The 25840-nt window shown below is 40.2% G+C and overlaps 1 protein-coding gene across 6 annotated transcripts in view; it reads left to right on the top strand.

The window, feature by feature from the left end:
- IFTAP (intraflagellar transport associated protein) overlaps positions 1-25840 on the top strand; it is a 65998-nt gene that overhangs the window by 18306 nt on the left and 21852 nt on the right. For 5 of the 6 annotated variants that reach the window (XM_082058698.1, XM_082058697.1, XM_082058693.1 and 2 more), the window contains 4 exons: positions 2128-2285; positions 11388-11459; positions 12783-12837; positions 20118-20248. In XM_082058698.1, coding sequence (XP_081914824.1) covers positions 2128-2285; positions 11388-11459; positions 12783-12837; positions 20118-20248 — 416 coding nt within the window. The remainder of the gene's footprint in view (positions 1-2127; positions 2286-11387; positions 11460-12782; positions 12838-20117; positions 20249-25840) is intronic. The other variant, XM_082058696.1, reaches the window with a different exon arrangement.

Genomic DNA, 25840 nt, shown 5'->3' with positions numbered 1-25840 from the left:
AGGAAAAAGGGAGAGATACTGATACAGTAAAATAACAGTTAAACTTTTGAAATTAAAGAGCTGAGTTAGTTTTGAAGAAGTATTGCTGTACATTAAGCTAAAGCAGGTGTGTGAGAGTGCATGAAATATATTGGGAGTGACAATCATTTGTCTTTCCCCTGAGGAGCATGTACAAAACAAAAGTCCTTTCCTGTATTTTTTAAACATCCTACAGCAAGGGAAGTATCCAAAAATTGCTGTCTCTATTTTTATTAGTAGCATTAGCTTTTAATTTTTCCAACTCTCTTCTCTCTGTCCTTCTTTCCCTCCCAATCGCCTGTCCTTATTGGGAAGGGAGAAGAGGAAGGGGATGAAGTGGGGGAGAGGGAGTTAACAGTACATCTGCCACGGTTCTATTGTCACCCTGCAATCAAACCTTGACATCTGGAGACATTCAAAACCCACCTGAACACATTCTTGCTCAATCTACCTTAGGTGAACCTGCTTTAGCAGGTGGGTTGGACTAAATGATCTCCAGAGGTCCCTTACAACCCTAACCGTTCTGTGATTCTGTGAAATATCACTAGCGTATTGCTGTTTGCTAGTCTGATCCCAATTTAAAAAGTATTTACTTGCAAATTTTTTCCACTCAGTCAGGTTGCTGATATAGGGGAGATATCAAATTGGTAGTAAGCTAAGTCAAGGGCATACTATAGTTTTTAAACAGTGAAAGCAGCAGTACCTAAAGAAATCAGCTCAAATGAGGTGTTTTACTAACTAAGGATATGGTGATTAGGTTATAGGACCTTTCAGTGCATCTGTACTGGTGGAGATTATGGCAGTGGTGCCCATGAACACCCGAGAGCTCTGTGAGTGCTGGCCCTGGGTGGATTCACAGCCAGTATCACTATCAGCTCTGACAAGAATTGCCAAGGCTCACTTCTATACTAGGCAACATGGGCATTTGCTCTAAGAGTTGTGAGATTTACACATGGGGCACATGTTTGGGCTGATAGTCAGGATAAACAGGATGATACCAAGATACCAAGCTAGAAAATACAAGAACTGCTCAATTTTTTTATTAGTTCATCACTGTACTCTGATCAAAATCAGAGGTCTTTCTTGTGCTTGATAAGGAGGTACTGAAACGAAGAAATAAACTTAACAGCATAGTCAATTACACTGTTAAGGGGCATTCTTTTATTTTTTTCAGTGCTGGGGAACACTGGGGATCATTCTCCATAAGTGCTCCAGCGACTGGATACTCGTGTGTTGCTTATATTCACATAACTATTACATATGCATTACAATTTTTGAAAATTTTGACATACAATACACCTATACTAAGAAATAATTGATGATGTTAGTTATAATTGTTCTGTTTCTTACTTACAATACACCTATTAATTATTAGTTAAATATAAGCTAAGCACTCTGCTTCAAACAATGTATCACTTAATCTTCTGTCTCCCTCTTGTCATGCAGAGGATCTAAAACTTGAAAAATATCCCCTCATTTTGCAGGTGATCAGAAAGCATTTATCTCATGTCAATTGGTTAATGATGGGTATGTCTTTTACAACTTAATCACAGTATACATTAATTTGGCAGGTTCTCTTCAGTACACCATCAGTTAGGTATGTAAAGGAGTATGTGCCCTTTAACTGCTTAAGATATCAAGTGATTTTGTGAGCACAGATCGCATGTCTTCATACATGTTGGCATTTGTAGTGCCAGATGAAGGCACAGACACAAATGTTATATGCCATTTTGTGCAGCAATCAGAGACCATTTAAACAAAGGTTTTAAATAAAAACTAATATATAACCTTACTTACTGTCTTGCTTGTTTTGGGTGTTTTCAGCTCTCAGGTTATTTTATCAAGTTTTCTGTATATTGCGTAAGCTTTTGAGACAATTCTTCAATATTGAGGAGCAGGTGATACTCTGTGTACTTGAAGTTCAAATTGCGTATTGGCTTTTATGATACAGATTGCAAAATACAGGTATATGATGCACATGGAAGCTCTGAGCAGGAGAGGAAAAGTAAATGTGTAAAATAAGTCAATATTAGAGCTAATGACATTCACAGTTTTCTTTTTCCTGGATAGTTCATTATGTTTTCTGATCTGGTGTGATTCTCCTTGCAGACAAAGAGGGGAAGACAATTCAAGGAATTAAAGTGGACTCCCTGAGAAAAACATTTTCTACTTCTGAATTATCAAATGGAAATAAACATGATGGTTCACCTGAAAGAAGCAAAGAAATATGGGTGTCTCTGCCACCACAGATGTCAAATAAGAATGAGGTAATGAGTTAACATTTGTTCATGTGGACAAGCACCACATGCAAACAGATGAAAATATGGGGAGATACACTGTCCAAATGTTAGAGGCTAGTGATATTTATCTCAGGTAAGGCAAATATTTAAAATACTACCTAAATATATAATGTTTACAGAGATACCTGCAGGGATCACACTTGGCAGTGGCATTTGCTCTACTGAAGAGCTGCCATAATCTGACTAATAAATAAGGCAACCTGCAGAGACCTTATTAATGCTTTCACTGAAGACTGCAGTTAACAATAGAGGTTAGCAAAAGGGAAAAAGCCTTGAGAGTATGGGTGCCACCTGTCACATCCCACCCAGAGGTATGAGTCGGGGGGAGAAGTGACTCAGGTACATGGGTCCCCTTGGCTGGAAAACTGTACATACAGTACTTAAGGTCTGTAAACAAAAGGCTTTTATTTTGTGGCTTGGCCCAATTGGCATGTGATTTGGTGGCAGAAGAATTTATGTTATTGTAGGTTCCATTGGTAAACCTGAAAAGTTTGTGGCATATTTGGGGCTGTCAATCTTATGTCACTATATTACTTATAAAAAGGGAAGCAAAAGAATAGAAGTATAGGAAAGCAAGAAAAGAGAGAAGAATTTCACCATCCTTATGGCTCTGCTGTATGTGTGATAGAGTTCGTAGTCTCAGATCCAGCCATGTGTGACATCCTCCAGTGTCTCGTTCAGTTCATGTGATGAGGCTGGTGTGCAGAGTGGTGGTTGCATAAGGTGGGCCTTTATAGCCCTCTGGGTTGCCTGCTTGCATAATTTTTGGTCTTTTGTGGAGGTGTTATTGCAAGATAGAAAAGTCTGAGGGGGGAGTGACTGTGAATGATTGACAAGTCTTGGGTCATCTTGAAGAGTCTCAGCTTTTCCCTTTTGCCATGCTGGGTATATCAGAAGGCAGAGCTATGTGCCCTCTGGCACATCCCCTACCTCCTGTATCAGCCGAACAGCCTTGTCTGTGGCTTGTTAGCTTGTTGATACGTAAATTGCAATTCACCTTATACTGAATGTACCATATCCTGTGGCTGGATGAACTGGTTTTGCCACTATGTTTGAGCCATTATCCTTATCACTCTTTGACACCAGCATGCACAGATATATTTTGTTTCTTGAGGATTTTAGGAAGTACTGAATTCTGTGTTACTGAAGCTAGATTGCTTCAGATACCTAAAGTAAACAGTAGGCAGGTGTCGAGGGTTAAGATTGCGGGGTGACAATAAAACCCTGGCAGATGTATTGTTAACCTCCTCTCCCCCCCACTTCCCCCTTTTTGTCCCTCCCTCTCCCCCCTTCCCACTCAGGACAGGCGATCGGGAGGGAAAGAAGGACAGAGAGAAGAGAGTTGGAAAAATTAAAGATGTTTTACTAATGCTACTAATAAGAATAGAGAAAATAATACAAAATATACAAAACCAATCTTGAAAGTCTCCGCAACTGCAGAGCTGGCACCCAAAGTCCTGGATTAGACTCTGCAGCCAACCGGAGCTGGATTCAGTCTGTCACTAGGCCTCCGTTCTCAGGGATGGCCAGTAAGATCCTCTCCTAAGGTCGGCCATAAGCAGAAGGGACGAGATCCTTGTGATCTCCCACTTTTATATGAAGTATTCACGTGAATGGAATGTTATACACAGTTGGTCAGTTTCTTGGTCACTTGTTTCTCGTCGCCCCTCTCGCGAGATGTCCATCCATGCTTATCAATATGTTTGCATTCCATTGCTAGGTTTACCAAAACATGGGTCTGGTTCTCCAGGAAAATGCAGTTAATATGAAGGCTTTAGCTGACAGGCAAAATTCACTGAAAGAGAAACTTGTTTTTAGCAAAACCAGGACATTCCACCCCTTATAATATGCCATTCACTGAATACTTAAACCTTATCAATACAATCTATCAACACAATCTAATTAATCACTACTACTATATATATATATACATATGTACATATATACACAGGAGTAATTAATCAGTGGACCATCTTTTAAAAAGTTCATTAAGTTCATTTTGTCACAACAGTCTCCCAGGGCAGGAAAAATGGTACAAGTGCATCTCATGACCACTGTTTGTGGGTTAAAGACATCAACTTCGAGGAATTTGTTAGGCGCCACTCGAAGAAGCTAGCTCTGGTTTCATCATCACTGTCTTGATCTGAAAGACACTTATTAAATACTGTTAGTATGGCAATTCACATCATGCAGTTCAGTATTGAATATTTTCACCTAAAGTCAAATCCCCTTGAGGTACACACCGAACTTCTCCATCCTTAAGCATCACCCACCAGGTGCTGCCAGGTCCCTGGGCAAAAACAATCCCACGAATGGGCTTGCCTTTGCCTGAGGCAGGAGTAACCCAGACTGCCTTTCCTAACATGTTTTTCATGTGTACTACAGGGACTTTATCTCCTTCTACAGTCCTTAGAATTTCTGATTGGGCAGGCCCGGCTCGATTGGTTGATCCCCTGGTGTTGACCAACCAAGTGGCTTTTGCTAAATGTGAATCCCAGTTTTTAAAGGTTCCACCACCAAGTGCCTTTAGTGTAGTTTTTAGCAAACCATTGTACCTTTCAATTTTCCCAGAGGCTGGTGCATGATATGGAATATGATATACCCACTCAATACCATGTTCTTTGGCCCAATTGTCTATAAGACTGTTTTTGAAATGAGTACCATTGTCTGATTCAATTCTTTCTGGCGTACCATGTCGCCAAAGGACTTGCTTTTCAAGGCCCAAGATAGTATTTCGGGCTGTAGCATGAGGTACAGCATATGTTTCCAACCATCCAGTGGTTGCTTCCACCATTGTAAGTACATAACGCTTACCTTGACGTGTTTGTGGAAGTGTAATATAATCAATCTGCCAAGCTTCTCCATACTTATACTTTAACCATCGCCCCCCATACCATACAGGCTTTAACTGTTTCGCTTGTTTGATTTCGGCGCAAGTTTCACATTCATGAATAACCTGTGAAAGAGTGTCCATAGTTAAATCCACCCCTCGATCGCGAGCCCATTTATATGTTGCATCTCTACCTTGATGCCCTGAAGCATCATGGGCCCACCGAGCTAGGAACAGTTCACCTTTATGTTGCCAGTCCAAGTCCACCTCAGCTACTTTAATCTTAGCAGCTTGATCTGCTTGTTGGTTGTTTAGATGTTCCTCGGTGGCTCGACTTTTAGGCACATGAGCATCTACATGACGAACTTTCACAGGCAGGCTCTCTAGCCGAGCAGCAATATCTTGCCACAGTGTGGCAGCCCAAATGGGTTTACCTCTACGCTGCCAGTTGCTTTTCTTCCATTGCTGTAGCCACCCCCACAAGGCATTTGCTACCATCCATGAGTCAGTATAGAGATAAAGTATTGGCCACTTCTCTCGTTCAGCAATGTCCAAAGCCAGCTGGATGGCTTTCACTTCTGCAAACTGACTAGATTCACCTTGTCCTTCAGTGGCTTCTGTAACTTGTCGTGTGGGACTCCACACAGCAGCTTTCCACCTTCGATGTTTTCCTACAAGACGACAGGATCCATCTGTGAACAGTGCATACTGCTTATCAGTGTCTGAAAGAGTATTATACGGTGGTGCTTCTTCAGCACATTTTACTTCTTCCTCATCTGGAGACATCCCAAAGTCTTTGCTTTCTGGCCAGTCTGTAATCACTTCTAAGATCCCTGGGCGATTGGGACTTCCAATTCGAGCTCGTTGCGTGATCAATGCAATCCATTTACTCCACGTAACTTCGGTTGCATGATGTGGAGAGGGAACCTTCCCTTTGAACATCCAGCTCAGCACCAGCAGTCGAGGTGCCAGGAGGAGCTGTGCTTCAGTACCGATCACTTCTGAAGCAGCTCAAACTCCTTCGTATGCTGCTAGTATCTCTTTTTCAGTTGGAGTATAGTTGGCCTCAGATCCTTTGTATCCTCGACTCCAAAAACCTAAGGGTCGACCTCGGGTTTCTCCTGGTGCTTTCTGCCAGAGGCTCCAGGTAAGTCCATTATCTCCGGCTGCAGTGTAGAGCACATTTTTAACATCTAGTCCAGTCCGAACTGGTCCAAGGGCCACCGCATGAGTTATCTCACGCTTAATTTGTTCAAAGGCTTGTCGTTGTTCAGGGCCCCACTCAAATTGGTTCTTTTTACGAGTCACTCGATACAGAGGGCTCACAATGTGGCTGTAGTCAGGAATATGCATTCTCCAAAAACCTACAACGCCCAAGAAAGTCTGTGTCTCCTTTTTATTAGTAGGTGGAGACATTGCAGCAATGTTGTTGATCACATCCATTGGGATCTGACGACGGCCATCTTGCCATTTTATTCCTAAAAACTGGATCTCTCGTGCAGGTCCCTTGACCTTGCTTCGTTTTATGGCAAAACCAGCATCCAAAAGAATCTGAATTATTCTCTCACCTTTCTCGAAGACTTCTTTCGCTGTGTCGCCCCATACGATGATGTCATCAATATATTGCAGGTGTTCTGGAGCTTTACCTTGCTCCAGCGTGGTTTGGATCAGTCCATGGCAGATGGTAGGACTGTGTTTCCACCCCTGGGGCAAGCGATTCCACGTGTACTGGATGCCTCTCCAGGTGAAAGCAAACTGCGGCCTGCACTCTGCTGCTACAGGAATAGAGAAAAATGCATTAGCAATGTCAATTGTAGCATACCACTTAGCTGCCTTTGACTCCAGTTCAAATTGCAGTTCTAGCATGTCAGGCACAGCAGCACTCAGTGATGGCGTAACTTCATTCAGGCCACGATAGTCCACAGTTAGTCTCCACTCATCACTAGACTTACGCACTGGCCAGATTGGGCTGTTAAAAGGTGAGCGAGTCTTAATGATCACACCCTGGCTTTCCAATTGACGGATCAAGTTTTGGATAGGAATCAAAGAGTCTCGGTTGGTGCGATATTGCCGGCGATGCACCGTCGTGGTAGCAATTGGCACCTGCTGATCGTCAACCATCAGCAGTCCTACAACAGAAGGGTCATCTGAAAGACCAGGCAAATCAGACAGCTGTTCAATTTTCTCAGTGTCCACAGCTGCTATACCAAATGCCCACCTATACCCTTTTGGGTCCTTAAAATACCCTCTCTTGAGGTAGTCTATGCCAAGGATGCACGGAGCATCTGGACCAGTCACAATAGGATGCTTTTGCCAGTTTTTTCCAGTTAGGCTCATTTCAGCCTCTACAACAGTCAGTTCCTGGGATCCCCCAGTCACTCCAACAATACTGATGGATTGCGTTCCTTTATAGTTAGAAGGAATTATTGTGCACTGAGCACCAGTGTCCACTAAAGCTTTGTACTCCTGTGGGTGTGTTGTACCAGGCCATCGTATTTGTACAGTCCAATAAACTCTGTTATCCCTTTCCTCCACCTGGTTGGAGGCAGGGCACCTCTAATTTCTGTTTTGCACAGTCTCTGGGTGTGAATTAGAGGTTCCTTCAAGAGCATCAGAATCTCTTCTGCTCCTTTTGTAAACTGGAGCAGCCACCTTCCTAGGAGTTTTTCCTTTTATCTCACGTACTCGTTCTTGAAGTTCTGAGGTAGGTCTTCCATGCCACTTATTCATGTTTTCTCCCTGCTCATGTAGGAAGAACCACAGTGAACCTCTTTTTGTGGGCTGCCTCTGTCCTCTCTCTCGAGACTGGAAACGCCTTTTCCTAACAGCTGAAACATAGGTTTGTGCAGGTCGTGAATGGTATGTGTCTTCTCTGAGTTCTTTGATTTCTTGCAATAGCTTTTCAAACCGATCATCAGATTTTTCACACAGTTTCTCTACAGCAGAGACACAAGCCCGTAGAGAACCAGCAAGGCTGTCCTCAAAGTTCCGGAGCTGCTCAATCACTTCAGTAATATCTTGTACACCTCCAGCTGACCAGACCATTCCTGCCAATGACTTAGCATATGCAGGTGGTGCGCTTTGTACAAATCTGCGCCACAGAGGTCGTGTACAATTGATTCTATCTGGGTCTGTCCCCTCTTGGCTGTTTGGTCCAAAATAAATGATCTCTCGCACAGCTAATTCTCTCAGGAACTGAATACCTCTCTCCATAGTATTCCATTTCCCTAACTTGGATATACAATCTTCCTTGTAGGGAAATCTTACTTTCATAGCTGCCAGGAGTCAGGTCCAGAGAGTAGTGGCATTAGACTCTCTTGAAATTGCCCTATCAATGGTGGAATCTCTTGACAGAGATCCCAGCTGCCTGGCTTCACCACCTTCCAATTCAATTGTTCCTGCCCCATTGTCCCAGCATCGGAGCAGCCAGGTTAAAATATTCTCGCCTTCACGACGACTAAAGTCTTTTCGCAGATCTCTCAGCTCACCTGGAGAGAAGGACCGAGTAGTGGTCACTTCATCTCCTCCCTGTCCTGATGATGATGCCCCTTGGGTTGATGTTGGCCCTGTGCCATCATCTGCTGCACGGGTGGTCTTTCTAGTGACTTTCTTACAACCGGCAACTGATGCTGATATGGGTTTACCATCATTTGATTCATTTCCAGAGTCTGAATGACTGTCACAGTGATTACTGTGGTTACAGCAGCAACAGTGCCCAGTGTGTGAAGGAGGGGGGGCTGCCTTAGCCTGTGAGGCTGGAGAAGTAACGTTATCATTAGCGGCAGAAGAACTCTGCGTAGGAGTTGTACCTTCAGCCTGCGAAATGGCAGCAGCTGCAGCTTTTGCTGTTTTGCTCTTTCTCGAGCGGCCAGGAGAGCTTTTTGCTAAAGCTTCCGAAGACGCACCGCAAATCTCAGGACAACAAAGAGACGCAAACCTCCTGTTGAACGCCATTTCTCTTAACAGAAGCACAAACTGACACACATTCAGCAAACCAGATAATACCATCACAGTTCTATCAAAACTCCAAGGATATTCAAAATTCTTTAAAACATTTGCGAACTCTCCTAGCGAAAAAACGAAAGTATTGTTAGTCAGCCTTTCTAAAGATTCACTTGACCAATTAGCAAACACAGAGCCGTTCTGCTCTTTAATCTCTCCTGGAGGCTTTTCAAGGTAAAGCAGAAGCGAGTAGAAATTAATTAGCGGCTGCAGTACAATGAAATAAACCAGTGACAAACCACACAGTATCATCATGATCATTGTCCAGTTCCTTGTTGTTATATAATGAATACTCCGATTTAAAAAGAAAGCCCAACACAGATATGGAATTAGTGAGCACAACGTAGAAAATAACTGATACAACTTATGCCATAACATCTTTAAATCAATGTAATTCACTTTGCCTTAGTACCACTAAATAATATCCAAAGCAAACAGACGCGCGAGTATCACAACTATGAGTTGGCACCGTGCCAAGAAAACGGAAAGGTACGTTAGAGCAGCAGAAAAGCCAAAAAACTTCACATTTACCCCTTTCTCGAGCCCCACGTTGGGCGCCAATTATCTGTCGAGGGTTAAGATTGCGGGGTGACAATAAAACCCTGGCAGATGTATTGTTAACCTCCTCTCCCCCCCACTTCCCCCTTTTTGCCCCTCCCTCTCCCCCCTTCCCACTCAGGACAGGCGATCGGGAGGGAAAGAAGGACAGAGAGAAGAGAGTTGGAAAAATTAAAGATGTTTTACTAATGCTACTAATAAGAATAGAGAAAATAATACAAAATATACAAAACCAATCTTGAAAGTCTCCGCAACTGCAGAGCTGGCACCCAAAGTCCTGGATTAGACTCTGCAGCCAACCGGAGCTGGATTCAGTCTGTCACTAGGCCTCCGTTCTCAGGGATGGCCAGTAAGATCCTCTCCTAAGGTCGGCCATAAGCAGAAGGGACGAGATCCTCGTGATCTCCCACTTTTATATGAAGTATTCACATGAATGGGATGTTATACACAGTTGGTCAGTTTCTTGGTCACTTGTTTCTCGTCGCCCCTCTCGCGAGATGTCCATCCATGCTTATCAATATGTTTGCATTCCATTGCTAGGTTTACCAAAACATGGGTCTGGTTCTCCAGGAAAATGCAGTTAATATGAAGGCTTTAGCTGACAGGCAAAATTCACTGAAAGAGAAACTTGTTTTTAGCAAAACCAGGACAGCAGGTCAGAGGCATTTTTAATCATCTGAAACACATGAGATTAAGGATTTGATGTGTAGGGACAGGAAAACAACAGACATCATATGGAGAGAGCAAGATGGAAATCTGAGACCACTTGTTAAGAACTTCTGCCCTCCTCCCTGAATAACAAATAACTAAGATGTGATCTAGCCTGTACTCAAAAATCCCCTTCATTAAACTATTAAAAAAGAAGTAGAAAGTAATTTTGTGCAATACCCAGAGCAACACATTTAAGCACCTTCAAATTATGGGCCTGCCAGGCCTTAGTCAAAAAGCACAAGCTGTCATTTTCGTTCCTACTAGCACATCCCTTTGAGGTGGAATCAAGTAAGGCTTTTAGAAAAAAAAAAAATGGATTCTGTCAGTTGATTGTGTAATAATAATGACAAGACTCTTTTTGCCATTTTTCTCATGAAGAATATGGATTGCTTATTGGGATAGACTGCCTCTGCATGTCTTACTCTAGACTCTTTGAATTTGCTTTCTGCCCCATAAAGCAATGGGCAACTTCCATTATCCTTTATTCAATGGAACATCTTAATGCTTGTCTTTGTTGCTACAGAAAAAAAGTTTCAGGCATGGCTGCACATTTTTGTCACATTAGCAGTTTAAGAAACAAATACAGTAGTAGTAGAATGCATCAGAAAAATTACTGGAATTATAGCAAGAGGAGGCTGTAATGCAGTAAGTTGGCCACTGTAACCTTTAAGCCTGCCCTAATGAAGAAGAGAAAAAAAACTGGTATTGAAAACAGTGCTTCTGTTCTGAATGCTGCTTTTTAGGCATGTTACGATTATTTGCACTGTTGTTCCCATTGATTCAGTCTGGTCCTGTGTAAGATTTCAGAGGATTACCTGCATACACTCTATTTTCAGGAGCATTGCATTCAATTTTTTCAAAAATTTAAATACACAGTAGAGGATCTGTGTGTGTAAATCAGTAAGAGCTTTGACTGTGATTTTGGTTCTGTTTCATGCATATAAATATTTCTGCCTATCTGTCTACAGGCAGTGATGAGTGAGAGCTGGAAAGCTCGTGGCTCTGATGGAAATAATCTCAGTCTGTCTGAAAGAGTGAAGGTGAGTTTTTCTTTGATTTTTACAAATCCCCATTATGATTTTCTTTGAAGTGGGCATTATGAGTAGAACATGACAGATTTTTGCTTTATTAATTTACAAAGTACTTGCAATTTGTTGATGTATTTGTTTCCAAATCTGTGGGAAAGAAGGATGAGAGCATTGCCATCCAAAATTTTTTTCACAGAATCATGGAATGTTGAGGATTGGAAGGGACCTCAAAAGCTCATCCAGTCCGATCCCCCTGCCAGAGCAGGAACACCTAGACAAGGTTACACAGGAATGTGTCCAGGCGGGTTTTGAATGTCTCCAGAGAAGGAGACTCCACAACCCCCCTGGGCAACCTGTTCCAGTGTTCTGTTACCCTCACTGAGAAGAAGTTTCTTCTCATATTTAAGTGGAATCTCCTGTGTTTCAGTTTGAACCCATTACCCCTTGTCTTACCATTGGTTGTCAGCAAGAAGAGCCTGGCTCCATCCTTGTGACACTCATCCTTTATATATTTATAAACATTAATGAGGTCAATGATAATGTTAATAAGTATGTACTTTTAAAGTGTAAATGTTATGTAAGTGTTGATGAGAATGGTGTCAAATCAGGTTGCAAAAAATATCTAAGAGCATGTCTAATTACTGCATGGAAACACAGAAGACTACCCAGTGCATATAGTAAATCTTCCATGGTAACACTATTTTCATGTAGGCTGGGAAAGGCCTTTCACCCTATGCATCTAGTCAGAGTGCTACTTGAAATAAGAAATGTCTTTTGTTGTTGTAAGTTTTAGATAGTTTAAGCTGTTTTGAAGGGACATCAGCCTGATACAACAGTAGCACGATGTCCCAGATGGAATACTAAACATTTCAGAATTCTTAGCTTTTTTTATTTCCTCTTCAGTTCACCACTAGTATCAAAACAGAAGGATCAAGCTCTGCTTTGCCTGCAGCATGTATTGTCTCTGTGCCATATGTGGTGAGCTTGCAAAACTGCAGAGTAACTTACCATGTGTCTTTTTCCTGTGGAAATATTTTACTTCTCCATTTTCCCACTAAGTTCCTGGAAAAGTTGTTGTAAAGCCTGAGCTTCTTACCTATCACTGTAGTTGATATGCTGCAATTCTGACAGCAAGTCTTTCCCTGTACTTAAAAGTATTTCCTTTGGGTTACCCATTTCAAAGAAAATTCATATGCTTGCTTGGAAAAATGCAGAGGAAACTTGAGAAGATGAAGGAGAGAATGTAATACTTTTTTGCTTAGCTCTGGATTCTGCTGTAAGAAATGGAATTCATACATTGTAATCTGTTTTCTAATTTGGGGTTTTGTACGGCAGATGGACAAGTGCTTAGATTTGGAAGATACAGACACAGATGAAGAGACATGCAGTGGTAGGTTTCACTCCCCTTTGTATCATTGTTTGTCTTTGGATGCAAGTGTATAGACATTGTGTAGACCACCTCTAAAAAAGAAGTTCTTCCTCAGTTTTTCTGTTACTAGAAAATTCCACAAATTGCCCAAGTTCCCCAAATTAAAGTACTCATTTCCTCATGCTAAGAGGTAATGAGATAATAAATTATAAGGAATATTTATCATACTGTGTCCTGATAAGAAGGTTTTTTTTCCAAGATTTTTCAGAGTTACAGAACACTTCTTGTTAGCAATGTTTCTACATTTTTCTGCACTTCTATTTTGTATTGAAATTATTTTAATTACAAAAGTTTTTCCACAAAGTAATGTGGGTGCTGAGAGTTCTATGAAGTGGAAATATTTAATTATAATGTTGTGCCTGTCTATTAAAATGATTTGATCCTGGGATTAAAATAGATGAGAATACTTTTGAATTCACAGTGAACTTCTTTACAAATTCCCATTATGAGCATTTTGAGTTGTGTTGAACTGTTCCATACACCTATAATAATTTTAGCTCTACCAGCTCTAAGAAGTAACTAGAAATACAGTGTTTGTAATTATTTGTCTATCACAGGTGCTTGTGTGGTCTTTATTACCGCTAGAGTTGATGACCTTTTAGTGATTAAATGTATTTTCCTCATGTATACCTGCAACTGCACAAAGAAACCAAGCCACACAGATTGAGGGATTTACCTAAGGTCACTGAAAGAAGCTGTTACAGAGCAGGACTTTGGTCCTCAATTCCTTGGTTATTGGCATTTGACTAATCTTAGATTAGTCTTTCTGCATGTGCAGAATTCCTATTCATAGTTAGATGGCTTAGAGACTTTCAGTTGATTAATATTTGGATCTTGGCTGTACCTCACAAGAAAATAATAAACCAACATATGTCAGGTTTACAGCAAATATTCTTTCCCCAGCCTGGGCATTTCAGGAAGGAGGGAGTGAGATAGCAGTGTTGTATCAGGTACAGACTTCAAAGATTTTTTTGAGTGCAGTGTTCATATGTGCCCATTTTTCCCTTTGTAGGACATTGTTCTGTGTTTGTCTTAAATTATGATAATATCTGTTAAAACGAACAAACAAAAAACCCCAAACCTGAGGCTCACTGATGGAAGCCTAAACCCACATTTCACTTGTATCAGAATGAAATGAGAATTGTCTGTATCTATTTCATATAAGTATTCTTGTATAGCTCTGGTTCAAAACAAGCCACAAATTAGATGATGAGAAATAAGCCCAACACTGAAATACCAAGGAGGGCAGCGAGGAAAGGAGAGCTCTGCTGGAGCTTGCTTGCCACTTTCTGGACTATGCCAGACCTTGCCTCTCTGGGGGCTTTTCACTTATTTCTGTGTATTCATGTGTATTCAAGAGTAAATGTTAATCACATATGTTTAGAAAACACTAGTAAAACAGACTGCATTTGAACAAGATGAAAATTACAAAAGCAGTCATCTGCTTTTACTGTCTGAATAGCACCTTATGCAAGCCACATTGGGAAACCTTTCAGTTAGTGCTTTTATCGGTGATTTTAAGAACAATAAACATGACATTATACCCCCACTACTGTAGATTATAAGTGTGCTAACTCCTCGCTTTTTACGTGACGTTCGATTTGGCTTTCAGTCTCTGTTTTCTTCAGTTCTTCCCATGAGACAGAACTCCCTGCACAAACTCCCTGCACAGACTGCCTCAGTGCAGAAAGAAATCATATCAATGCCTAAGCAATCAACAGTGCTCACTAACAACATTTAGCATTGAGATTGTATTTTATACCATCGAGACTGCATAGCCAGAAGATATTTTATTCCTTCTAAACTCTGTAAGGAAAGTGAATAGCTTGCAAATTTATATCTGGAAAAGCCACAGCCTGGATCTTGCCCAGGGCTTCTTCAGTGGACGTGGTTGTTGACTCAAGATGAAAAATTTCCCCTTGACTGCTAAGTACAGAAAAAAGGACTTATAGTTTGATAGTTGTCTTACATGTCAAAATCCACTTGATAGGCTTCATAATAAGAAAGGTATAACCTTACTGCTGTAGAAACCAGAGCAATAAAATGCAAATTAAAATATAAAATGGTGTTGCTTCTATTGCTTGTAATAATAAAGTAATATAAAATAATATAGCTCATGACCACCTTAATAAAGGACTAATTCTGAAGAATTCCAGTTAGTTTATAAGCAAAGTGTGATACAAACTTGAAAAATATTCTGCTACTGGTCTTTCTAAATGCTGCCACCTGTATGGCAGAACAAATGATAGTTTTAAGTGAAAAATATCATACCTTATGAGTGTAATTACAACAAGCTTTTATCTCTACGTATTATTGGCAACAGTTGAGTTTCTCTGTACTTTTTTTAGCTTTAAAGGGCAGATCAGTTAGCTGAGTTAGCAACTGTACGTTAAGTGGCTCAGAGTTGACAGTGTGAAAAGCATGATAGAAAATAGGTATTAAAACATCCATCAAAACCAATGCTTTTTGTGAGGTGTCCTGGAAGAATCATTCTAATGGGTTTTTTCCCTCTTTTTTTTTGTTTTTCCTCAGCTTATTGTCCTAAGTGCAATGTCTTTTAAGGTTTGAATGAATACACCTGCTTCTTAAAAAAAAAAAAGAAAAAGCAGCCCATAGATTTGGCTATCATGCAAATTAATTGTAGCTGTTTTCATTAGACAACATTGGGCTGAAAGCCTGAAAACAGGGCAATGCTTCGCATTGTGGGATTTTGGCATTGTAAACTGTGATTGGCAGAATAAAATTGTTGCCGTAAACCATAACTTTAATGCATCACGTAGAGGCAGCATGTGTATCATAGACTGTTTAATCGCTCTTTCTCACTGAATTTAATCTGTAGCTGTAAGTAGCTTAAGGCAACAATGAAGATGATGAGTCTTTCTCCAGGGATGGATGGAGAATGCCAAGTACCTTTGTGTTGGTGGCAGAATTCCTTTCCAGGACTGGTGACAAATCACTTGCTGCAGGGCTTGCAGGATAGTTAGGTAATAAGTAATATTTGTATAAAGTACAAAATATGTAAAAAGCGTGTCTAGAGACCTTGAGTGTGCTATTTTGAAATGCTAGAGAAAATTAAAATAGGACTAATTAAATGTAGGAGTGAGACAGCATAGGCAATGATATCAGATTCTCATCCTAATCTGTTTTGGAGCCCTGAAGTACTGTAAACTTGCGTTTTCAAAGTCCCAGTTCTCTGTAACCCCACAGAGGTTGAGGAGAACCCAACTGACTCAGTTACTTTGAAGCTGAGGCCAAGCATAACTATTTGATTATTTAAATAATTATTTAGGCAAATTATATCAATATATGTTATTTTACATTATCTGTGCCTTTCTATTTATTTTTTGAGTCTGTATTAACATACAGAAAAATCAGGTTGAGAAAGGGGATTCATTATTATATTATGTGGATTTTTCCAAGTATTGGGCTCACCGCAGCTGGTTAATCTCTTTTCTTCTATAGTCTCTGCAATCCATTTAACACTGCCTCAAGATGATTTCATACTAGGGAACTCTTTGGGGCTAAAAGCCTAAAGCCTGAGAATCAGAGGAGAGAGCAAAATTTAGCTTTTAAGCTTCTTTCGTTATCACTACCTCTTTCCCCAGCTCCTCATTAACAGCTTTTTTGTGAAATGTAGTGTCTGAAAGTGGTAAAACCTGTAGCTGGGCAACATTTGGCTACAGTAAAGCTAAAGAATCAGACAAGACTTTGAAATTCTTCAGTCTTGAAAGTTCAAATCAGGTTTGTGACAATAGATTCTTTTTTCTATACTTTTAATTAATGTCAGTGGTACACAATGAACAAAAACTAAATAGAGGAGAATAGATCAGTTTCCAAATATGCCACAAGTATTCCAAAGCTCACTGCCATATCATCCAGGATGTTGATACCTCGTGATATGAGAAGAGGTACATTTCAAAATCTCTTCTCAGATTTTTTATATCATTACCTGCTCAGTTTATCTATGGTGCTGTTGGCAGTATCCAAGGCTTTCCTGTTGCTAATTAATCACCTCCACAGAGAACATAATTAGCAGTGTAATTAGGATCATCATCCACTAGTGCTGTAGCGTCAGCCTGAACCAGCTGTGAGGTACTGGCTAGATCTTACAATAGCCTACGGTTCCTTTGGGAGCTCCCACTGAGAAGGACTGTCAAAACTCCCCAGTTTTTCTCTATGAAGGAGTTTCTTGATTAAACATTATCAAGGAAAGCAGCATTTACCAGTTAGACTTTCATATGCTGTCATGCAGCCAGGATAGAGAGACAAAGCTCATTTCTGGCCTGTCTGCTGGCAAAGAAAGGTTGATTACCACGTTCTTATGGGATGATTTAAGGGAATTTGAAATTTTGTTTGCATTAGTAATGAACCTTAAAATAGTGGAATTGACGTTCTGAGTATGACAAGTGCTTCTTGCTAAAAGCAAAAATAAATTTCCTTCTGTTCTAATTTTTGTTGTCTTTCTGAGCCATTGCCAGATTGTTACATAATAGTGCTTCCTCCTCATCTTCTCTCCACAGATTGGTCTATTGGCAAGGGGGGAGCTGATAGTACAGAAATAATCAGTGCTTCTATCAGGAGGTGATACAGACCTCCTGATGTCCAGGCTTTCCTGCCTTCAGTGAGGATATATATTATATATAAGTTTGAAAAAATAACAGAAGAAGTCATTGCATTTAAATGAATATTCAGATCTTCCTTCTGTCCTACAAATGGTTTTGACCAAGTTCTGGAAGTTCAAAAAAAAACCAGTTGCAGAGCATTTCAAGATGTAGTATATATACCTGTGAACTTCTCGGAAAGCTTTCTCACTTAACCGATGCAGAGTAAGAGTAGATGCTATGCTGAAAACAAGTATGGAAAGCGCACAGATGACTAGAGATAGCTATAAGCAACCAACAGAATAGGGATGAAAACTGGAAACCACTTATACATGAATCATGGATCAAAACCCCAAAATCCAGGAATGAGTTATCCAAGGGAATGAATTAATCTCTTTTTAAAAGAACATTCTACTTTTCAAGTCTAAAGTCCTGCTGGCTTTGTAATATCACACAATTTCCAGAATAAAACTAAATGAAGAATTTGATTATGGATTTTTTACTTAGGCTTAGCTGGGAAATCATTATTTTCAAATGTAGATTTACAGGAGAATGAGAGGCCTGTAACTCCACTACTGTGGTAAAAGTGTGCAGGTAGAGAGAAGTTGCTGCTTCTTCCTTTTCACCCTGCATCTATGTACCCCTTGGTTCTATTCACTAACATTGAAACAATGCTTTGAAAATATATTCTGAGATTTCAAGAGGAAATGGAACTACTAAAATGTAGAATGAAGCTGTAAAGAAACTTGTGTATCAGCCAGAAAAAATAGTAGGTAGATTTGCGTAATTGCAAGACATATGGTTCCCTTAAGTTCCTTCATAAAAATGTTACTGAGACAAGATTAATACATCTGAGATGTAGCACAGCTGAGTTTGATTCATATTACAACATATTTCTAAACCTAAGGCATGTCCTTCTGAGGCTGTGATAGAAAGCAAACCCACTGTTCCGAGTATGAACGTTTTGCTGAAGTATGCTAAGGAAGAGTGATCCATAAAGTCTGTGCATTTGTGAACTGTGGACCAAATCCTGCCCATGTGGGAAGCTTAAGTGGTCCTGTGTCCCAGATATACGGAAGTCCTCTCAAGTATCTGTTTTTGGAAAGCTCAGAGAGGGACAAACATCCATGAAATATCCTCAGACAAGAGAGTCATCTGCTACTGTACTGGGCAATATTTGTACTTCTACCAGATATTTTTATTTAATGTTTTCAGAGAGTCCATGTAAAGACACTTTGCAAAGATTCTTTATGTCAAATTTACAAGTAATGAAACTCTAGCAAAAGAGAATTGAATGAGACTGTCCAGCTAATCAATGGCAAGACCAGCATTCAGTCTGGTATCTTACAACACCTGCTGCAGACATCCCTACTCAGGACCTTACTTCTTTCTTATGAAGAGATGAATCTAATCCCAGGTGTTCTCTGAGTTTAGGACCATCTATATCTAGATTTTTAATTCGGTCTCCTCCACAAAGAAGAGCTACCAGTGTATTCTCAACCAAGTTCGATTTTTCCTTAGTATAGTTGTCCCGTCCCAACTCAACTGGGGTGAGTGCAAAGTTTAACTTTTGAATGCTCTATGCAGTTCCACAAAGTGACTACAATCACCCAAGAGGTTCAATTAAATCACAGATTTACTAGACACCACTCAGTGGGATTACTGTGAATAGTGGCTTGGCAAAAGTTTGTAACTATGTCATAAAAACTTAGCAAGACTTTAACAACAAAACTCACAAGATATTACTCTTACTTGCCCAGAATAAACTTAGAAAGAGAGAGAGAGGAAAAAGAGAGCGATAGGTTAAGATATCAGAAGAAAAGGTAAGATCTCACCACTCTGTTATTCTCTGTAGCTGGCTTGGTGGTGGTTGCAAAACTTCGTTAATGCCGTGCAGTGCACACACATGTGCACACACACACATACACAAACACATATGCAAAACACACTGACAAAACACCGACTAAAAAGTGTCCCAAATGAGGAACTTTTGTAACCCAATCCATTTGCATGTGAGCTAGGAGACGGCAGTTTGTCTCCTCACTCTGCTTGCTCTTCATGCTAATTAAGATTGTTCCAGGAATGAGTTGGTGGTCAAAAAATTAGAGTAATGGTTGTAGTGCTGACCAGAAGTGAGTTGTTTTGTCCATTAGGGGTAGCTGGTGGTTTGTGGTTTCTCCTAGCGGCTGATTGTCTGCTCAATGACCCATCTTGATCATCCCAGTTTCCCAGGAATGAAACACTGTTAATTGTCTTTATCTCAAAAATTTATTCTGCGGGACCTTAAGGTGAAAAGATAGCATGTCTGCCTTCACAGCCATTTAACTTTTCCTGGCAAAAGTTGCAAAAACCAGCTGTTTAAGGCATAACATAGACCAATAATGAGTCTTTTGTTTTGCAAAGGATGAGGGACACACTTCAAGGCTCTCACAGTACTACAGTTTGTTATCTAGATTTTAGCTCAGGACTGCATAGATCTGTTTTAAAGACAGCTGCCTATATTACATATCATGAAACAGTAAGTACAGCACAATTTGACTAACAAGCTTCTGCCTATGTCTGAACACTACAGGATTTTACGCAGGATTTTTCTAATTCGTGCATTGAATGGAAGGGCAAAGTTGACTATTTTTTATTCAGCAGGATCATTGGTTCTCCCAGGAGAGGTGGAACAGACAGTGACTTCCTGTACACCCTTTTTTGATAAGCCTATTCAAGTGACGTTCAGAACCTCGTTAGTTCCACAGCCCTCGGACAGCAAAGCCCAAGAGGTAAGAGGTCAAAATTGTGGTTTTGTTGTTTTTTTTTTTAAACGTCTTGGCCTCTAGTGTTATTTCCACAAGAACAGAGAGATGTAGATGGAGTATGTGGAACTGTTCTGAGTTAACAAATCATATTATTAATTTTAAAATTATTAATGAATTCTTAAATGCATTAAGAATTGAGATAAACATTCTAACAGAAAGGTACTATTTTATCTTGCACACTGCTACTGTGTAATCCTACATTTAAAAAATGTGTGCTTCAACACTTCAAACTGTATGTAGGCTTTTTAATATTTAATTGGTGTAACTCACAGAATATTCAAGTAAACTCTTGCACTTTTTGACCTTTTAACAAACCTTTTAAGTAAAGAATAATGGGCCAGTTAATTATCCAGCAATCTCACGATCTTACAACATCCTGCAGTTCTCATTTGACTGAATATAGAAACCATCTTTTGCAACAAGGAGGGAGTGAATGATCCCTTTGATGTGAAATTAAAAAAAAAAAAAAAAAGTTTTAGAATATATTGTGATAAGAATTGGGATTTGTCCTCTTGGGAATTAGCAGTAGTGTGATTTCTAGATCTGTTGTGGAGCAGTTTGTATTATGGAGTCTGAGTCTTTTAGCCAGACACAAAAAATACAAGCTTTATTTTAGAATTGCCATTTTCCCTAAAAATTTAAGGTGTTTTCAAACTGGAACAGAAGGTGTGGATTGCTCACAGGCTCATTTTAGGTCATTAAGCTTCCTATCAAAATAGTTGGTGTGAGCATTAACTTTTGGAGATGATTCTATTGCAGAGGATTCTTCACAACTCTTTTCCCCTGCCTAATCATTATAATAGAAGCTGAAGTTAGCCTCTAGCTAAAATGGCCCAGTTTTTGTAGTTTCATATGCTTATTGATGTCCCATGAAGCTCAAATCAAGTTTATAAATGACATGTGACCAGCGAAGTATTGATGTTATAGCAGTGCATATGGTGCATCCTTTCCTGAACTTAATTGTGTTTAGTTCTTTGCAATAAACTCTTTACTATAAGGAACAAGCCTGCTTAGGGAAAAAGTAAATGTTCTAAAATGACCTTTCAAGCTTAAACACCCATCATTTTCTGAATGCAAATATTCTTTTCCCTAAGAATTGACATAATTCAAGGTTTTTGCGATGAGATATATCCATTGGTACACACACACAAAACTAGAATGAGGTTTTGTAGTTTTGTCATTTCATAACTTTTGTATAAAACCAAAGAAGAAGGAAGGTTGTAGCAGCCTGCAGTGTTCATAAAGGATTGCGTATGACTCTTTAAACTATAATTCATGAAAAATAGATAAAGATCCCACTGCATGCAAAATTCATTTCCATTTGAGGAGAAGTTGGATTATGAAAGAGAAACTGAGTATTATTACATTGGTTAAGGGTTGCTGCATTTTTTAAGGACAAAGGCATGATTTTCACAACCATTTGGCTGGTGCCAGGCTGCTCAAGATAAAGGCTGTCATCCCCCTGAACTATATGCATAGTTGAGACTTCATTTATATAATATAACTGTGGCCTGATTTTTAGAACTGTCAAGACTGAACAGGTCCATTTTAAAATCCCTTAGTTCTTTAAGTTGTCATTGCCTTGAAAATAAAGTCTTGCATTGCTTATGGCAGGATTTGGTTAGAAATGGATTTTCCCTGAAATAGAATAATAAAATCATGTAGTTTGGAAAAGACCTTTATATCTGAGTCCGACCATAAACCTAGCAGTGCCAAGTTCACCACTAAACCATGTCTCTAAGTACCAGATACACGTGTCTTTCAAATACCTTCAGGGATGGCGACTCCATCACTTCCCTGGGCAGCCTGTTCCAATGCCTGACAACCCTTTCAGTGAAAAAAATATTTCCTAATATCCAATCTAAACCTCCCCTGATGCACCTTGAGGCCATTTCTTCTCATCTTATCACTTGTTACTTGGGAAAAGAGGCCAACACCCACCTTACTGTAACCTCATTTCAGGTCTCCCCTCAGTCTCCTTTTCTCCAGGATAAACAACCCCAATTCGCTCAGGCGCTTCTCATAAGACTTGTGCTCCAGACCTTTCACCAGTTTTGTTGCTCTTCTTTGAACTCTCTCCAGCACCTCAATGTCTTTCTTGTAGTGGGTGGCCCAAAACTGAACACAGTATTCAAGGTGTGGCCTCACCAGTGCTGAGTACAGTGGGACAATCTCTTCCCTAGTCCTGCTGGCTATACTATTTCTGATACAAGTGAGGATGCTATTGGCTTTTGTGGCCACCTGGGCACACTGCTGGCTCATATTCAGCTGGCTGTTGACCAACACCTCCAGGTCCTTTTCAACCAGGCAGCTTTCCAGCCACCCTTCTCCAAGCCTGTAGTGTTGCATGGGCTTCTTGTGAACCAAGTGCAGGACCTGACCCTTGTCCTTATCCTTGTTGAACCTCATGCAATTGGCCTCAGCCCAGTGTTCCAGCCGGTCAGATCCTACCCTCCAGCAGCATAACACTCCACCCATCTTGATGTCGTCTGCAAACTTAATGAGGGTGCACTTAATCCCTTCATACACATAACTGATAAACAGATTAAATGGAACTGGCATCAATACTGATCCCTGGGGAACACATTCATGACCAGAAACCAACTGGATTTAACTCCATTCACCACAACTCTTTGGGCTGAGCCATCCAGCTAGTTTTGTACTCAGCAAAGAGTACACCTGTCTAAGCCATAAGCATCGTAGGGGAATGCTGTGGGAAGTGGTGTCAATGGCTTTACTAAAGTCTAGGTGGACAACAGCCACAGCCTTCATTCACTAACCGGGTCCCCTTGTGAAAGATGGAGATCAGGTTAGTCAAGCAGGACCTGCCTTTCATAAACCCATGCTGACTGGGTTTGATTGCCTGGTTGAACTGTTTGTGATGGCACTCAGGATGATCTGTTACATAATCTTCCCCAGCACTGAGGTCAGACTGACAGGCCTGTAGATCCTTGGGTCCTCTTTCCGGCCCTTGTTGTAGATGGGCATCACATTTACTAATCTCCAGTCAACTGGGACCTCCACGCTTAACCAGGACTGCTGATAAATAATTGAAAGTGGCTTGGTGAAGCACTTCCACCAGCTCCCCCAGAACCCTTGGCCTCATAGACTTGTTTATGTGTAGCATGTCAGTCACCATTTCCCTTTGGATTATTGAGTCTTCATGCTGCTCCTTGTCCCTGTCTTCCAGCTCAGGTGGCTGGCTACCCTGAGAACAATTGATGTTACTATTAAAGACTGAGTCAAAGAAGGCATTAAATACCTCAGCCTTTCCCTCATCCTTTGTCACATCCACATCTCACATCCGCTAAAGGATGGCGATTTTCCTTAACCCTGCTTTTCTTGCTCATGTATTTGTAGAAACATCTTTTATTGTCTTTTATGGCAATAGCTAGAGTAAGTTCTAGCTGGGCTTTGGCCCTTCTAATGGCATCCTTGTAGTCCTCTTAAGCTGCCTGCCCCTTCTTCCAAAGGTTGTAAACTCTTCTTTTATCCCTGCGTTCCAGCCAAAGCTCTCTGTTCAGGCAGGCCACTCATCTTCCCTGCTGGCTCATCTTTTGGCACATGGGGCAGCCTGCTCCTGCACCTCTAAGATTTCCTTCTTGAAGACCAATCAGCCTTCCTGGACTGCTTCGCCCTTTAGGACTACCTCCCAAGGGACTCTGCCAACCAGCCTCTTAAACAGGTCAAAGTCTGCCCTCCTGGAGACATCCCTGCTTTGAAATGAGTCTGGAAACTCTCTCTGTCAAAACATCCTATGAAATATAAACAAGCTTCATAGTGCAATGTAGGATGTCAAATGTCTATGCTATGGACATGTTTGTGAAGAACTTCAGCAGAAGGTGTGTATCTCTGAACATATTGCTAAGGAAAGTTTAAAAGAAGAAGGTCTGCTAAGAGCCAGTGTACAACTTGGCTAATTGTTAAAGAAAAGTTGTCTCCTCAAAAAAGTTTCTCTGTCAAAAGCTGTTGGGAAGAGGCTCAGTGAATAAAACAGCCAATTATTTGTGTTGTCCACCAATGTCGCTTCGTCTTTCTTCCTGGGTTTTAGACATAAATATATTCCTGGATTCATTATCGACAAAGCAGCATACATGACCTCCCACAGGCCACTGTGAATTGAAACAGCATTCACTCCATGGTTCAAGTACATTATCACAGAACATTCACCTTTCCTACCCAGGTATTTATTCTCTCCTTTTTTTCTGCCTAATACTGTCTTTCACAAAATACTTTTTGTTTTGTTCTATTTTAATTAACAGTATATCTTAATGTCTGCTTCCTGGGGTCTTTGGTTGTTCTTATTTCCCTCCCTGCATACATGTGAGCACAGCTGAATGCATGTTTTCCATCCACTCAATATAAGCATGCATTCAAGGTGGGGTTCATCTCTACCTAACTTAGCTTTAAACTTGGTCTAATTTAGTCCTGTCATCAGAAGGTGGAGTTAAGCACCTTCAGAAAGTAATTCATCCCACTTGCTGTAGCCATTTGCCCTAAGATGTAATATATCTCCATCTGACTCTCAGGCTGGGTCTTTTTTGGCTAATTGATTACCTTAATCTAGAAGCCTAATTTTTATATGACTGGTATTAGGGAAGGTGAATTCTACCCTTCTATTCTCTATTGTTTGTCTTTAGTTTGAGCATTCAGAAAAGTATTTTCCATGCCTATCATTTTATCTTTATCTGTGGAATGGTGGCAGTTATAACCTAAAATACAGCTTCCATTGAGTTCCTTTGGTTTAAGGTTTTACTGATAGATCTCAACTGAGTTTTGTTTCTGCTAAGTGCCATGCGTAAATACAACAAGAACAAGGAAGAACTTAAAGACAGGACTGACTAAATGAAAGGAAATGCAAGAGTTACTTTTTCTCAGAGGCCAGTAAAGACACAGAGATGGAGTTACTTGTGCAGAATTAGGAAGCAGAAGTGGAAGACTGGTCAAGATTTACTAACTCCCAATCCAGTGCTCCAAATTCAATACAAACTTTTTTTTTTCTCCCAAGTACCCCAGTATATATTAAACTTACGTGAGTTAATAGCATACATACCTTTCCCCACTGTTTTTTTTTTAGTTTATTTATTGTTATTGAACTAGTAATTTTTCGCTTAAGTATACAACAAAATAATGGGTGAGTGTGTGTGCATCCTTTACATAATTTGAACAAGAGAATCAGTGCCATAATTACACAGAAATAAAGGTTTTAGAAGGACAGAGACAAGCTGTTCAATTAACTGTAGCTCCACACAGATTAATAAAAAGAACTGAGTTGCCAATTATTAATAGACTGAACTTTAAGGTATTTTATTTACAACATCGCTTTGTAAAACGGCCTCTAGCAAAACACTTCAGTTATTAATATGAACATTACATTCTTTCCCCCATTAATTTGGACATGCACAAACTGTAAATGAAAATGATTTTTTTCCTTCAGAGAGTAAGTCACAGGAGCAATCTTAAGCAAACTGTCAGTGTTCTAATAGAGCAAAATTCTATTCCCAGAGAGCGCTCAAAAAGATTTCAATTAGATGTTAAATTAGACACCTGAAATTC

This window comes from Streptopelia decaocto, assembly GCF_964273445.1.
Source record: "Streptopelia decaocto genome assembly, chromosome: 7".
NCBI classification, from domain to species: Eukaryota; Metazoa; Chordata; class Aves; order Columbiformes; family Columbidae; genus Streptopelia; species Streptopelia decaocto.
The sequence above is the reverse complement of the archived record's forward strand: the minus strand, read 5'-3'. Positions and strand labels throughout refer to the sequence as shown.